Below are 16,034 nucleotides of genomic sequence, written 5' to 3' on the forward strand. Positions count from 1 at the left end.
TGAGAGATTAGGGTTTTGAGAATACTAGGGTTTTAATTCTGATTTTTCGGTCCCCGTAATGCTGAACAAAGACCCTTATTTATAGGAGTAGGGATACTTTTGATTTAGGGTTTTAGAGCTGCGCCTTCAGGTGGCACGCACAACTCTCTGAGTCGCGCAGGGTGTCGCGCTCATCTCAATGAGTCGCACACGCCAAGTTGCACTAGGATGCGGTTTGCCTTATACGAAAACGCGTTTTTAAAACTTACATACCTGTTGATTGCAAAATCAGATTTAGGCATGTGAGATATCATTGGAAATCTCTAAATGTCTACTTTCCAATTCCATTAGAATTAGATTAAATTCTGATCTGTATCAAAAAATATATCCGTTGGAGTGCAAGGGTGTTGGTTTTAGGGCCCAGTTTAGTGTTTTAATCATAACTTCTTCGTTTTAGCTCGAAATTGGGCTTATAATATAATGTTGGAAAGATCTCTGAAAGGTCTATCCATTTAAATAGGATTTTCACGGAAATATGATGTTTGTTTTATCTGTTTGGCTCGGTTTTCAACAATGTAAGATCCATTGGATCGAATCATTGCATTTGCCGCATTTGGGTCCGTTATTAATCAAGTTTAAACATGTATGAGGTTAGGCCTAATTAGTAATCGGACAAAACTCTAAGATAACTTGGTCTCAAATACGGGTTTTAACTTACTTCATAATGCATTTTGTAGTCCATAAACACTTCAACTTTGATCTAGCATGAAGAACGGGTTTTTGTAACATCATCGCACTTCCTTTCGGGACAAGAGGCCAAAAGTAGGTGTCTACACATGTTGTATTCACGGCTTCAGCCCAGAAGTTTCTAAGTAATCCACTTCCAATCAGCATCGTTCTAGCCATTTTCTCAAGGGTTCGATTCTTCCTTTCTACAACTCCATCATGTTGGGGAGTCCTTGGAGCTAAGAAGTTATGATTCATGCCATTTTCCATGCAAACCCCATCGAATCTTGATTTCTCAAATTCAGTTCCATGATTTGATCTGAGATGGACTATGGATTGACCATTGATTTTCAATATTTTCTAGTCAAAAGAAACAAACTCGTTAAAAGTTTCATCTTTACTAGCAAGAAAAATAACCCAAGTGAATTTTAAAGAATCATCAACAATAACCCTAACATATTTCTTGCCACTCTTGCTTTGAATTCTCATGGGGCTACACGAATCCATAAGGATTCATTCTAGAGGCTTTGTGGTGCTTACCATTTTCTTCAATTTAAAAGATGAGCGAATATGCTTGCCTTTCACACATGTATCACAAACTTTGTTCTGTAGGAACTTCATTATAGTGGTTGGACAGTCTTTGGGAATCTATTTTAATGGTCTTCAATTTGGCGTTGGGGTTTCTTCAGGCGGTGAGGCCATTCTTCATGCTGTGAATCGATTACTTGAGGTTCGTGGATCTGATGTTGGTCTTTCATTTGGTGGATTTTCGTAATGCCTTCAATCTAGTTGATCGTGCGATCATGTTACGTGAAGTCCGTCGTCGTTGTCCGGGTATTTTGCAGTGGGTTGAATTCTGCTACTCTAATCCAGCCAGATTGTATTATGGGGACCACACCTTATGGTCGTCTCAGGGGGTGCAGCACGGTGATCCCCTTGGTCCTCTGCTTTTTGCTTTGGTATTACAACCCTTGGTGTGTAAAATCAGAGATACTTTTGATGTATGTCTTCAGGCTTGGTATTTAAATGACGACACTATTATTGGTGACACATTGGTGGTGGGGAAGATTTTGCAGCTGATTATGGAGGAAGGGCCTCGTTTTGGGTTACATCTTAACGTGGACAAAACTGAAGTTTTTTGGCCTACAAAAGACCCCCGAAGCAGGCTTCTAGGTGTCTTTCCACCTAACATTGCTGGACCTTCGCGTGGTGTTAAGTTGCTTGGTGGTCCTGCTAGTTTTGATTCTGGTTTTAGTAGTGAGCTTGTGATGCATAGGGTGACCAAGACCATTACGCTTATGGATAAGGTTGCTACGCTGGATGATCCTCAGTGTGAGCTATTGTTACTTAGGGCTTGTACCGGAGTTTCTAAACTCTACTTTGCGTTGCGTACTTGTCCCCCTAGTACTTTTGAGGCGGCTTAGCGCACTTTTGACGGGGCTCTTCGATCTTCTTTGGAGCGTATTATTACTGCCTCAGGACCTAGGTTTGGCGATTGGCAGTGGCGGCTTGCCACTTTACCATTTGCGTTTGGAGGGCTTGGTGTTTATTCTGCAGGTGATGTTCGGCATTATGCTTTTCTTGCTTCTCGGTTAAAATCTACTGGGTTGCAGACAAAGCTTCTACGACATGCTGACATTGTTGGTCATGGTCGAGCTTTTGAAGACGCTTTGGGTCTGTTTAATGGCGTGGTGGAGTCTGATTTTTTAAGTAATCTTAGTGAGGTCGCTGCCCCGAAACTCATGAAGAAATTGGCAGATATATATTTCACGAAGGTTACCGATTCTGCAGAATCCACCTTTTCATTATCCCCTCGTCTATCAGCATTGTGGAAATCTCAGCAAGGAGATCACACGTTTGCTTGGCTTCGGGCTGTTCCTATTTAAGGATTGGGTCAGACTATGAATGCAAAGACTTACCGATGTGTGTTATGCTACCGATTGGGTGTTTCGTTGTTCTATGCCTCGTTACCATGCTCTGCTTGTTCGAGGGTTTTTCCAGGGGATATTTTTGGCGATCACGCGGTGTCGTGTGCTGGTATCGTGGGTATTAAACATAGACATAATGGTATCGAGGGTTTTCTATCGTTTTGGGATTTCAGCAAGGAAAGAGGTTGACATTGGGTTGTCTGGAGGGAACGACGAGGCCCTCAAACCTGCTGATGTGTTACTTTATTCTTGGGATCGTGGTCGCGATGTCTTTGTAGATTTGACAGGATCTTCTCCTTAGACACAGTCAGGGCTATCTGACTTTATTCCTGGACGGGTTGTGGCTGATGCAGCTCATCGGAAGCGGGTTAAGTATGAGGCTCGTTGTCAGGCGATTGGATATGGGTTCATTCCCTTCTCCTTTTCTTCGTTTGGTGAATTAGAGAAGGAGGTTGTTGCCTTGCTTAAGCGAATTCAGAGGTTCTCGACGACGCAAGGCATTGGAGCACCTGTTGTAGCTCATATTTTTACTAGGGTAGGCTTTGCTATAGCTAGAGGAGTGGGGGCCCAGATTGTATCTCGGCTTCCCACTAATTTATTGTAGGTTGTATGACTTTTTGTTTTTGAGATAATAATAATAATAATAATAATAATAATAATAATAATAATAATAATAATAATAATAATAATAATAATAATAATAATAATAATAATAATAATAATTTTTTGGCCGTTAATTCTCTCGTTAGAGGCGATTAGGGCTGGGTGTCAGGTAGGCTTCCTCGTTACTTTCTTGTGGCTTTTCCGGCAAGCTTTAGGAGTGTTTAATTCAGGAAGCGGGTTCCGGCGGTTGTGTGTTCTTTTCAGGCGTTTTTTCACGCAAAATTCAAACGGTTTTGGTGCATTTTTTGTCGTGTTTATCTCGTCATTGGGTGCTATTTCTAGTCGTGTTCTTGATCGGGTTTTCCTGGGCGGTTTAGGTGTGTTTTCAGGCAGCTTTAAGGTGGCGGCATATTGCAATAGTTTCAATCATTTTTGGGGTTCATTTTTTGGTTCGTTTTGGTGTAGTTTTAAGTGTAATTCAGGCGTGTAAAGGGCAGTTTCTAGGCGTTTTTAGGGCTGGTATCAGGCAGTTTCCAAGCGTTTTCTAGGATGGTTTCAGGCTTTTTTAGGCGGGTTATAGCAGGTTTTGACAGCTGTTTTTTTCTAGTCAGTTTTCAATCGTATTTAGAGGTTGAATCTGTGCGTTTTAGCTCTGGTTTAGGTCAGTTTTTCGGTTGTTTATGATCAGTTTTTGAGTGGTGGTTCTACTATGTTTTGGTTCCATTTCTAGTGCTTTTGGGTTGCAGCTTTCAAGTCAATTTTCTGGTTATTTTGGTGCTTTTTTAGGGTGTTTTTGTTGCAGTAACTGGTGTAGTTTTGGTGTACATTAAGTGCAGTTTTTGGTGCTTTTTGATGTGGTTTTAGTGTGCAGTTCGGGTGCGGTTTTGGGTCATTTTTGGTGCAGTTTATGGTGCGGTTGTTTTTGCTCTTTGTGTTGTGGCAACTTTGAAATTGGTTGTGTGTAGCTTTGACAACAACCATGGTGTAGTTTCATTGTCCTTTCTGGGTCTTAGTGGCTGTCAAGATGGAAACGGAAATGTCCTTACTAGAAGTTCTTTAATCAAGTATCTTCTTGATCGTCATTGTTGTATTGGTGCGCGGGATATCACACGACATTCTCTTACTTCTAATTTGGTCGTTTATACTGAGACGGAAGTTACTTTTCCCGTATGGGGATTTGGTTATGTGGGGTTTGTTACAAAGCTCATACGGTTCGTGCTAAGTGTCGTCATAGGGTGGGTTAGGATGTGTCGCCCCCTGATGAAGGAGATGGTATTATTCGCTTTGTGCTTTTTAATTTCTCTAAGCCACAAGTTCCCTCTTCTCCGACTCATATTAGACATGTGGATGGTTTAGTGCGAGATTAGTTCGATGGTTTTGATGTGGCTCTCCTTAATTGTTTGTTCTCAAAGGGGTTTCTCACTATGAAGTTCATCCCTCCCAAATGTCGTTTGGGGTTTTCTCGGGTTCTTAAAGGTGCTCTTGATAAGGTGATCTCTAATCCTGATGAAATTTCTTGTTGGGTTTCGTTATTATTGTTACCTCTTTGCACCCTTAAAACCTTTCGCCCTCGGAGTAGTCATGAGTCTAGGTCTTCTGTAAAGCGTCAGCATGAAGAGGAGAGTATTTCTCGTGCTATATGCTCTTGGAGTTCACCAGGTGGTTGTGAGCAGCTTTAAAGGGACACTTTGGCAGAGGATTCTCCTACTTTGTCGGTGGTTGATGATGAGGACCTTGATTTGGATGAGCGTAATATCAAGCAATGTCGTAGGAAGATTTGTGATAGCCATTACACAGCTGCAGTCCGAGTTCTTTCTTCTTCGAGAATTGCTCCGTATAATGAGGTCACTCTTGCAGATTTACAATCAAAACACCCTTCTTTTCCAGCTCCATCCTTGCCTACTGATAATCATGTTGATCAACTTCATCTCGTTGCTACTTCTGATGTTTTTTTGGATCAGATTAAGAGTTTTTTGCGTGGTACTTCATGTGGTAGGGACAATTTACGTGCTCAACACCTTATGGATTGCTTAAGTGGTGCTGCTGTGGCTGTCTTAGATGAGTTGGTTGCCTCTATTATCGGGGTGGTTAATCTCTTTCTTGCGGGAAGATGTCCTATGGAACTATGAGAGTATATTGCTAGTGCTCCTCTCACACCACTTATCAAGCCCGGTGGTGGTATACATCATGTAGCTGTGGGTACTGTTTGGCAACGTTTGGTTTTGAAGGTCGGTATTGTTATGGTTGGCCAGTCTTTGGGCAGTTACTTTGATGGTCTTCAATTTGGCGTTGGGGTTTCTTCAGGGGGTGAGGCTATTCTTCATGCTGTGAATCGGTTGATTGAGGATCATGGTTCTGACGTTGGTCTTTCTATGTTGTTGGTTTATTTTCAAAATGCCTTCAATCTAGTTGATCGTGCGGTCATGTTACGTGAAGTCTGTCGTCGTTGTCCGGGTATTTCGCGGTGGGTTGAATTCTGCTACCCTAATCAAGCTAGATTATATTATGTGGACCACGCCTTATGGTCGTCTCGGGGGTGCAGCAGGGTGATCCCCTTGGTCCTCTCCTTTTTTTTTTTTTTTTACATCCTCTTGTGTGTAAAATCAGAGATACTTTTGAGGTATGTCTTCAGGCGTGGTATTTGGATGACGACACTATTATTAGAGATACTTTAGTGGTAGGGAAGGTTCTACAGTTGATTACGGAGGAAGGACCTCATTTTGGGTTGCATCTCAATGTGGAAAAAAATGAAGTTTTCTGGCCTTCAGAAGACCCTCGAAGCAGGCTTGTGGGTGTTTTTCCCCCTTCTATTGCTCGGTCATTGCATGGTGTTAAGCTGCTTCGTGGTCCCGTTAGTTTTTATTCCAGGTTTAGTAGCGAGCTTGTGATGTAGAGGGTGACCAAGACCATTGCGCTTATGGATAAGGTTGCTATGCTGGATGATCCTCAGTGTGAGTTGTTGTTACTTAGGGCATGTACTAGAGTTTCTAAACTCTACTTTGCCTTGCGTACTTGTCCTCTAGGTGCTTTCGAGGCAGCTTAGCGCGTTTTTAACGAGGCTCTTCGATCTTCCTTGGAGCGTATTGTTACTGCTTTGGGGTCCGAATTTGGTGATTGGCAATGGCGGCTTGCCACCTTACCATTTGCGTTTGGAGGGCTTGTGTTTATTCCGCAGGTGATGTTCGTCATTATGCTTTTCTTGCTTCTCGGTTGTAGTCTGCTGGGTTGTAGACGCAGCTTCCGCGTCGTACTGGTATTGTGGGTCTTGGTCTAGCTTTTGAGGATGCATTGAGTATGTTTACTTGAAAGGTTGAGTCTAACATTTTAGGTAATCCTTGTGAGGTCGCTTCCCCTAAACTCATGAAGAAATTGGCAGATATATATTTCACAAAGGTTACCGCTTCTGCAGAATCCACCTTTTCTTTGTCTCTTCGGCAGTCGGCATTGTGGAAGTCACAGCAGGATGATCACACCCTTGCATGGCTTCGGGCGGTCCCTATTTCTAGATTGGGTCAGACGATGAACGCTAAGACATACCGATATGTGTCGTGTTATCAGATGGGTTTCCATTGTTCTCTGTCTTGACACCGTGCTCTACTTGCTCTCGGGTTTTTACTAGGGATGTATTCAGCTACCATGCGGTGTCGTGTGCTGGTGTTGTTGGTATTAAAAATTGGCACAATGTTGTTCGGGATACGTTTGTTGATATTTGCTATAGATCTTGGATTTCAGCCAGAAAGGAGGTTGACATAGGATTGTCTGGAGGGAATGACGCCCTCAGACCTGCCAATGTGTTACTTTATTCATGGGATCGTAGGTTATGTATGTGTCGATTTCACAAGGTCTTCTCCTTTAACACAGACATGACTATCTGACTTTGTTTCGGGGCGGGTTGTGGCTGATGCGGCTCATTGGAAACGGGTTAAGTATGAAGCTCGTTGTCTGGCGATTGGATATGGTTTCATTCCCTACTCCTTTTCTTTGCTTGGGGATTTAGAGAAGGAGGTTGTTGCGTTGCTGAAGCGGATTCAGAGGTTCTCGAATACGCAAGACTTTAGGGCTCGTGCTGCAGCTCATATATTCAGTAGGGTAGGCTTTGCTATAACTTGAGGAGTGGGGGCCCAGATTGTATCCCAGCTTCCCACTAATTTATTGTAGGTTGTATGAATTTTGTTTTTGAGATATAATAATAATAATAATAATAATAATAATAATAATAATAATAATAATAATAATAATAATAATAATAATAATAATAATAATAAAAATAAAAAATAAATAAATAAATTAGTGCATTACCAAAAAAACGAGGAATAGGGAATTATTTTCCCATGGATGATGGAATGTATAATTTCTTTCGTGAGTAAGAACAAGATGCAAATAACCGAGGAACAAAATGATTTACATAAACTCAAATTATTCATCTTATCAATAATAATTGGAAAATTTGACATTTACTATAAGCGAAAGCACCTGTAGACACCTAAAAATGTCTCCCCAAAACCAAACCCGATGATGAACAACCTTTCACCGCCATTATTGGTCGGGTTGAGTATTTAATCTTGGAGTGCTTAAATCCATATTTCCATTTCATAAATCAACCTAATTCCTATCCCATTTCCCCAAACCATAACTTTTTTTCCTCTTTTCGTGCCTTTAAACCCAAAATAATTCATTCCGTGTCCTTTAAAATCATTCATTTCGTGTCCTTTTTATAAAAACATTTAATCCAGTTTATTGTGGTCCATAATCTAGGTCCAATGATTTAATAATTCTATGGGGATTGAAAAGAGCTTTCCAACAATATATTATAAGCCCAAATCCGAGCTATAACGAACAAGTTATGACAAAAATATTAAACTGGCCCAAACCGAACCTAAGCTTACCTTACCTACGACCCAATGATCATGTGGAGGGTCCAAAAGATTTAATCCCATTCCTAAACCAATTAGGATTAATTGGAAGCTTCTATAAGTTTCTAAAAGATCTTAATTATCCTTTTTGAAAAGATAAGATTAAAGAGTTGGAAATTGAATAAAACTTTTCTTTTTGAAATCCTAATTCTATTCGAATTGAAAGACGTTCAAAGATAGACAGATATTATTTTCTTGCCTCGTATTTTTCATCTAAATCTTATATGGTTGGATAGCCCTTGAAATTATCTTTCCAATGATATATTATAATATCAATTCCGAGCTATAACGGAAAAGATATGAATAAAATATCAAACTCTATCCAAAACTGATACCGTCTCACTATTTCGGCCATATCTTTATTATAAAAAATATTTTAATCTGATTCCAATTGGGTTAGAAAGTAGACTTCAAGAGCTTTCCAGCGATATCTTATTTATCTTATTCCGATTTCTGGATCAAAAGATATGATAAAAACAAAAACCGCAAAAACTGTTGTCTATCGTGTTTTATTCCGATTTAATTCGGATCTTATCTTGTTTTTTCGACCCTTTTTTTTCTCTATAAATAGAGGTCATATCACCCCTTTTTCAATCATCAACAATCTTGATCATCAAATAATTCTCTATTTTTCTCTTCTCCATGCTCTAGCCTAAAACACTAGCCTACCCTTCTTCTTTCAAAATTCCCTCTTGAAGCACTCCAAGGAGTCCATACAATACCCGAAGTTCTATACTTAAACCAAGGCGTGAAAGGTATAATTGACTGAGGGTTTGGACTAAATCAACTCTACCTTTATTTAATTTGATGTCTATTTAATTTATATTTTAATTGAAGTTACTAACAATTTATTCATGATGTAGCAATTTAAAGGAACGTGCGGAATGTGAGTAATTAATTAATTTAATTACTCTTATTTTATTTTAATATTGCTAGTATCATGATTAGGGTTATTTTATATTTGATTTGACTAACGTTATTATTGTTAAATTGCTTCCAATATTAATGTTTATTCTATTATTTTTATGATCGCCATATTGCATGTTTAAAGGGAATATGTAATTGAAAATCACGCCTAATAAGATAATTTGGACAACCGGTTTAGGTTCCTTTTTAATCTTGTTGTTTAATCAAGTGATCACAAATATTTTAGAATTATATGTTGCATTAATATTAAACCAATTTAGCATAATAATAGTTTGGAGCAAATTGAATCTTTGTTTGCATGCCTTTGAAATCGCAGGAATCACTTTTCACTGTAAGAATCGAGTAGAGGCCAATACAGGCGAATGTGACTCCATGACTCACTTCGTACCATCATCTCCGATCCTCCTTCCGTGGTTCCGCACCATATGGAGTTAGTAATCTCATGGATTATGAGTGGGGTGTAACCTTCACGGGTCAATCGTTGTTGCCTTCGTTGTCCCTTTATTCGTGGTTACCTTTTATGATCCGTGAATGGTTTACAAGTTCCTTAAAAACTTGTTGGCATCTCCCTACTTTCCTTGTCCCTAATCGTATTATGTCAATTCCCACTTCCTATGAGTGCCAAGCATATTCACACATGCTTTAACATAGGTGCACTTCGAACAACGCCTACAGCACCCTATGTCACATTTGCTACCCGTCTAAAAAATATTTTATTTTGCTACCACACAAATGCCTAAAATATATATTTCACTACCACATGACTTATGTCGTTACTGTTTTCGTTAGTTGGGTGTAGCCACCGTTCAACCACCTTGCAGCCACCCCTCCACTTCACTACCACCCATCTCCTCAACTGCCACCCCTCCCCTCCCCCCCCCCCCCCCCCCCCGCCGACGCCGGTGCGACCCCACCACATCCCCCCTGCCGGCGCGACCCCACTCCCTCCTTTTCCCCCACCTACGTAGACAACCCTTCTCCCTTTTCCCGTTGTTGCTGCCCCGACCCCCACCCCGTACCGAAAGCCACTCCCTTTCCTTTTCCCCCACCAAAAATCGCCCCCCTTCCCTTTTCCCCACACCGAAATCGACCCCCTCCCCTTCCCTTTCGGCCATCCCTGATTCTAAACCACCCTAAACGAATTTTAGGGTTTCACTTGTGGTGGTTTTGGGGTGGTGTTTTAGGGTTTGGGATGGCCGAAAAGGGTAAGGGAAGGGGAGGGGGTCGATTTCGGTGGAGCAATTACGGGGAGGGGTCGATTCTGGTGGAGAGAGGGAAAAAAGGTGGTTTTCGGTGGGGCTCGGGGAAAGGGAAAAAGGTGGTTTCCGGTGAAGGTTGGATGTGTAGGTCTAGGGTGGGGGAAGGTGGGGTGGGTTCGCGCCGGCGCCGCTCGAAGCTCTGGGCGCTGGCCGCCGGCAGGGGGGGAGGGGGTAGCTGGGTTACTTTGATTTATTTTTTTTATTTTTATTTTAATAAACTTATCCGATTCCGTTAAGTGGTAGTGAAATTATAACTATGTGATTTTAGGTGGTAGTAAAATAAAATATTTTTTTTAACGGGTAGCAAATGTGACATAGGGTGCTTTCGCTGGTAGAAAATGTCAATTTAATTCTCAAAATATACCCCCAAATCAAATTTTTAGGAATAAAATCAATCGAAATTTGGGAAAAGAAATATAGTAGATTGAAAGTTAATAGTGAAACATAACATCCTTGTCCATGGAAAATACGTCGAAAACAATGAAGTCAAAAAAAAATCTGCAACCTATTCAGCAGCAACCAACAAAATTGCTGCAATAATGACGACGATAAAAGAGAATCAGAGGAATAATTGCAACCATAGCATAAATAGGAAATCAGAGATCAAGAAGTGGAAAATGAAGAGATAGAATTAGCCAATTATGTTTCGTAAGAAATGGGATTTGAAGTAGAAGATGATACACTTATAGGAGTTGAGAATTGAATGAGTAAATTTTGGAGTCATGATTTTCTTCAAACAATGGTGAAATAATCAGGGGAGGAAGAATTGAAGAGAATTAGAGAAATAATTGCAATAACTTGCACGGTTACCCATGTCACCTCAGCCACCTCATTATGATTTATGTTAGCTAAACTCTTGTTTAACTCAACTTGGGTTAACAAATATAAATCATCACCGGAAACCATATGTTAAGTCCTTAAAGGTAAAAAAGAAGAAAACAATTTAAAAAAAAAAAGCAATTAGTATTAGGTATTCTTGGAGTACCTAGTATTGTACTCCAGGCCCAATCTAATAAATAGGCTGGAAACCCAACTTAAAAAAAAAAAAAAAAAAAAAAAAAAAAAGCAATTAGTATTAGGTATTTCATAAAATAACAAGTTAACAAAACGAAATAACATAAAAATATAAAATAGAAGCATATTATTCAAGTTACTGAACATGATATTTATTGTTATTGAACATGTTATTTTAGAACTACTCAATGTTATTTCATATTTTATGACTTTAGAAACATATTTTTTATAACTAAAAATATCATTTTAGAACTAACTAATAAATGTTTTTTATTACATTATTTTAGAATTAATAAATGTTATTTTGAGTTAAGTATAAGAATGGGGACTAAGTTTTTAGTTTTTCCACCTTTTGGGACCTTAGTTTTTTTATTTCACCTTTTGGGACCTCTAGTTAATAATCCGGCAAACTAACCTAAGTTTAACTCACCGGAGCAAAAACTTAATCCCTTCATTGAATTTTTGTACCTTTTGTTGAATTTCTTGTAAAAAAACTTAGTCCCTTCATTTAATACATGGCAATTCCAAAAATATAGGTTCGTATAATTTTTTTCTCGGTGCTCGGATTTTATTTTTTCACTATAAGGTGTTGTTTCAAGGTTTAAAGTGATTTATGTTCTTGATAACTTCATGTTTTTTTTTATCTTTTGATTTGATTGGTTTTATTTTCTGGATGTGTTGATTATTTATGCAATTTCTTTTTTGTATGTTTTTATGCTCTTCAATTTATTATATGATACAAAGATTTGATTTGTATGTGTTCAACTTAGAAAATTGATTTTTTTTTACTGAGTATTTTATATGCGTATATAAAAAGAGTTTATTAGAGCTCGTTTTGTGTAGTTTAAGTTTCCTTAAAATTAATAAAAAAATAAAAAAGTTTATTTTTTGTTCCAGATTTAAAATTAACAAATTGGCATAGGTATGATTAACTTTATAATTAGTGTTATTTCATATTCTTATGAACATCATTAAATATTGAAATTGAATAATGACAATAATGAATGTGGAAGCATTAATAAAAATATAAACTTAGTCCCTCACGTTTTATGAATTAGGGAAGTAAAAGTAGTAATAATTACAATGCTAGGATTACACTTTCTCGTATTTTCCATCTGTATGTGGGTTTGGGGTGTGAAAATGCTAATTTACCCTTTGTGATTTTATCGGATATGAAATCAGTTCATCATACAAGAGATTTCCCATATGGATGTGGCTCAAATGTCCCTAAAATCATCACTCAGATTGGTGGAGAATTAATTGAGTAATTGGAGGAGTGTTGTTAGGTGTGGAAATACAAATTAACCTTTTACTTTTTAGGGGACTAAGTTTTTTAATAGGGGACTATGTTTTTTAACTAAGGGACTATGTTTTTTTAACTCACCTTAATTACTTTTTGGGCGGAAAGTGGACTCTAGTTCCCAAACGGTGAAAAAAAAAACTTAGGTCCCAAAAGGTGAAAAAATTAAAAACTTAGACCCCAATGTTATACTTAACTCATGTTATTTTATAAAAAGAACCATGTTATTTTTATAACTTGGAATATTATTCCAATTCTTATAAAACATTATGTTATTTTATTACAAGAAACATGTTATGTATATAACTTGCAAATTAATTGTTAAAACACATGTTATTTTTAATTGACATTTTGTTATTTAGATTACACTATATGTTACTTTTCAAAAAGAATCATCAAATTTGCAATTGCGCAAAATCGAGCCGCCCACCCTAGCAGGCTAGTTGCCACTGTCGTCACCGGGGAGCTTTGGCAAGGGTTCTGCTTAGCTTGCCAAAGCCTTACTCAACAAGGATCGTACAACTTGCCATGGTTTGGGATGAAACCAAGCTTATACAAATCGAACATCATCGGCGTAGATACACAGCAAATTTTGCAAAATCATCTTCAATTTAGGAGTATAATTGATGAAAAGAGGAGAAAGAGTGATTGATTGGATTAAGAGAAAAATCTGAACAAAAAAATTTGCAATTGGAAAAAAAGAGGATTAAGTTCATTACGATTGAAAAAAAATTAAGGGGAACAGAGCATATCAGGAAGAAAAGGGAGCAAATCAGGAAGAAGGAGGGGACGCTAGAAGAAGAGCTGAAAGTGTTGTCTTTTTGAACCCGGAGTACCTTGCTCACGATACTCCGGAAGTAAGGAAGAAATTGCGGAAAACAAGGGAGAGGTCCTTAAATGTCAAAAATTGTAAAAGTGAGGTCCTTATATTATACTTAATTTAAAAAAAAAAAAATACAAAAACAAAGCTAAGTACATGTATGTATGTACATTATTAATTTATTATTACTTATTTTTCAATCCGATGCCTATTTCTTGGCCCACTTTACGCCTAATGCACATTTTAAATGGTTAGCTGAGCTCTTAAATTATCTTACTGCTATATCATCATCTACAAACCTTTAGTTGTTTAGTGTAAGTAGCAAGTACCCAAAATTCAAGTGTTCATCATAAATTAGTAAAATTACCCCAAAAACTTTGGTACCAAAATATGATTTTATACTTCCCCAAAAATTTACATCACATACCGCATTTCAAATGCCTTTAAAAAACCCCGGAAAATCCAACAAAAATAGGGCTTCACAGACTCACAGTTATATTTCACAGCACACGGATGAATACATCATCCCAGCACCCTCAACCCATTCCAAATGTTAAAAAAAAAAAAAAAAAAAAAAAAAAAAAACACTATATTTAATCTAAAATCTAATCTAATCCGATAAGCTAATTCATACCCTAACCCCCTAAAAATTACAAAATTAAACTCAAATTACATTACTTACTACTAATTAATCACCCCTTAATTCTCAACTTCTTGTTTAGCAATACCATTCCCTTCCCCTTCCCCTTGCTCTTGCGCCTCATGCTGATACCTCATTTTCATCTCGCCGTCATCGGGCTGCAGCAACAACGCAGTAAACGACGGAATATGCCGATACCCAAACTCCAATCCCACCGTTTGCGACGGAAAATGCCATCCATTATCCATCGAAAGCGGCAAAGCAGCAATTGCATTCGTCGAAGATGATTTCGCCGGTGAACTAAAATCAGCCACAGCAGGAACAGTACCAGTACCAGTAGCAGCAATTATCGACGGCTCCGCTTGTCGGAGAAGCCACTCGATTGTCTGGCCGTCGGTACGGTGGCCGAGCTCGCGCGTTAGCTGGAAGATTCGCGCAGCGCAGAGCGGCGGCATGCGGACTCGCCGACCTCGGCCGTTAACTTTGGTGTGTCGGTCTTTGGTTGAGGAGTGTTTGCGACGGGTGACGGCGAATTTTGCGGCGGTCGTAGAAGTGTTGTTGGTGGTTGATTTGGAGGAGCAAGAAGTAATTGACATCGGAGGAAAAGGGAGAGAGAAAGAAAGAGGTAAAGATTGTTGTTGTTGCGACTCTTGTGATGTGAAATGAGGTTGGTCGGAGTTTTGGAGGTTGTGAAGGATGGTTGTTTCGGAACCCATAGTGGTGGTTTCCGGTGGAGATGACGGCGGAGGAATTAGGGTTTTATGGAAAAAAATTTGGGGGATTTTGGCGACCCCACTAAAGATCAGGAGGAGAGAGAAAATTGAGTAAATTTTATAAATACTGATTAAAGGGTGTTTTTTTATATGGGCCCACGTTTGAAAGTATTGGGTCCACTTGATTATATTATGTCATGTTTGTGTAATTTTGGATATGCATACCTTTCAAAGTTTCAAATAGCTGGGATGTCAAAAAAACTTTCCTAAAGTACCCTTTTATCTTTCTTTTGAAAAACAATAACGAAAAAAAAAAATGTGAATTAGTATAAAGATGATTTTATAATTGAATAATTATTGGAAAGTTGACTATAACTGTAGGATCTTTGATTAGATTCGTAAGGCTTTGTTTTCATTGTTTGAACTTAGATAATAGAGATTATTTCTACATTTTAAATTTAAGCTACTTTTTTTTTAAGACACTTTTTCTATTTCTAATTGCACCATAATTTCCTCAAAATCCAAAAAAAAAAAAAAAAAAACCATGTTTAATACTCTGTTATAAAATTAGGAGAAATGTGAGAGAGGTTTAGAGAGAATCAATTGGTATATTTCTGTTCCATGCAATATGACTTTGTTATACAAAATCTATATACTCCCTCCGTTTTTAAATACTTGCTCCATTTCTCCATGCGCGGAGTTTTAGGAGAAATTGGAGAAAGTAATAAAATATGGAGGTAGTGGGGTAGTTGAGAAAATAAAAAAATTGTAAAAAGCAAAAGTAGTGGAAGAATAGGAGGAGAGAGAATTATGTTGGGTCCACCAAATGTGAAAAATGAATTAAATATTGTAAAAGATTTCCAAAAAAGGAAATGGAGCAAGTATTTAAAAACGGACGGAAAAGGAAAGTGGAGCAAGTATTTAAAAACGGATGGAGTATATACTAAAATAACAATCGCTGATGTTATCACTGCCCACGTGTCATTTTCTTATTTTATTTTTTCCCTCCAAAATGCATGGATGATGTCATATTTTTCCTTTACAAGCTACCCTGCTATTCTGCTTTGAAAATTAAATTCTATTTGAATTTTTAAATTTTGGGTTTTCTAAAGATATTATGTTATAATAGTTATTTATGATTTGTTAACAATAGTTAATAATATAATTTAATTTAAATTTCCTAATTAAATATGAAAATTATGCACTTTTGAG

General features: G+C 38.0%; 1 protein-coding gene across 1 annotated transcript; it reads right to left on the reverse strand.

The window, feature by feature from the left end:
- Positions 1 to 13,483: 13,483 nt before the first annotated feature.
- Positions 13,484 to 15,502, reverse strand: LOC145613832 (transcription factor TCP11-like). Its single transcript, XM_081668879.1, has one exon. The coding sequence runs from the start codon at positions 14,823 to 14,825 to the stop codon at positions 14,169 to 14,171; it is 657 nt and encodes a 218-aa protein (XP_081525005.1). The 5' UTR covers positions 14,826 to 15,502; the 3' UTR covers positions 13,484 to 14,168.
- Positions 15,503 to 16,034: the final 532 nt, after the last annotated feature.

The sequence above is a fragment of the Chenopodium album genome, chromosome 3, assembly GCF_948465745.1.
Source record: "Chenopodium album chromosome 3, dcCheAlbu1.1, whole genome shotgun sequence".
NCBI classification, from domain to species: domain Eukaryota; kingdom Viridiplantae; phylum Streptophyta; class Magnoliopsida; order Caryophyllales; family Amaranthaceae; genus Chenopodium; species Chenopodium album.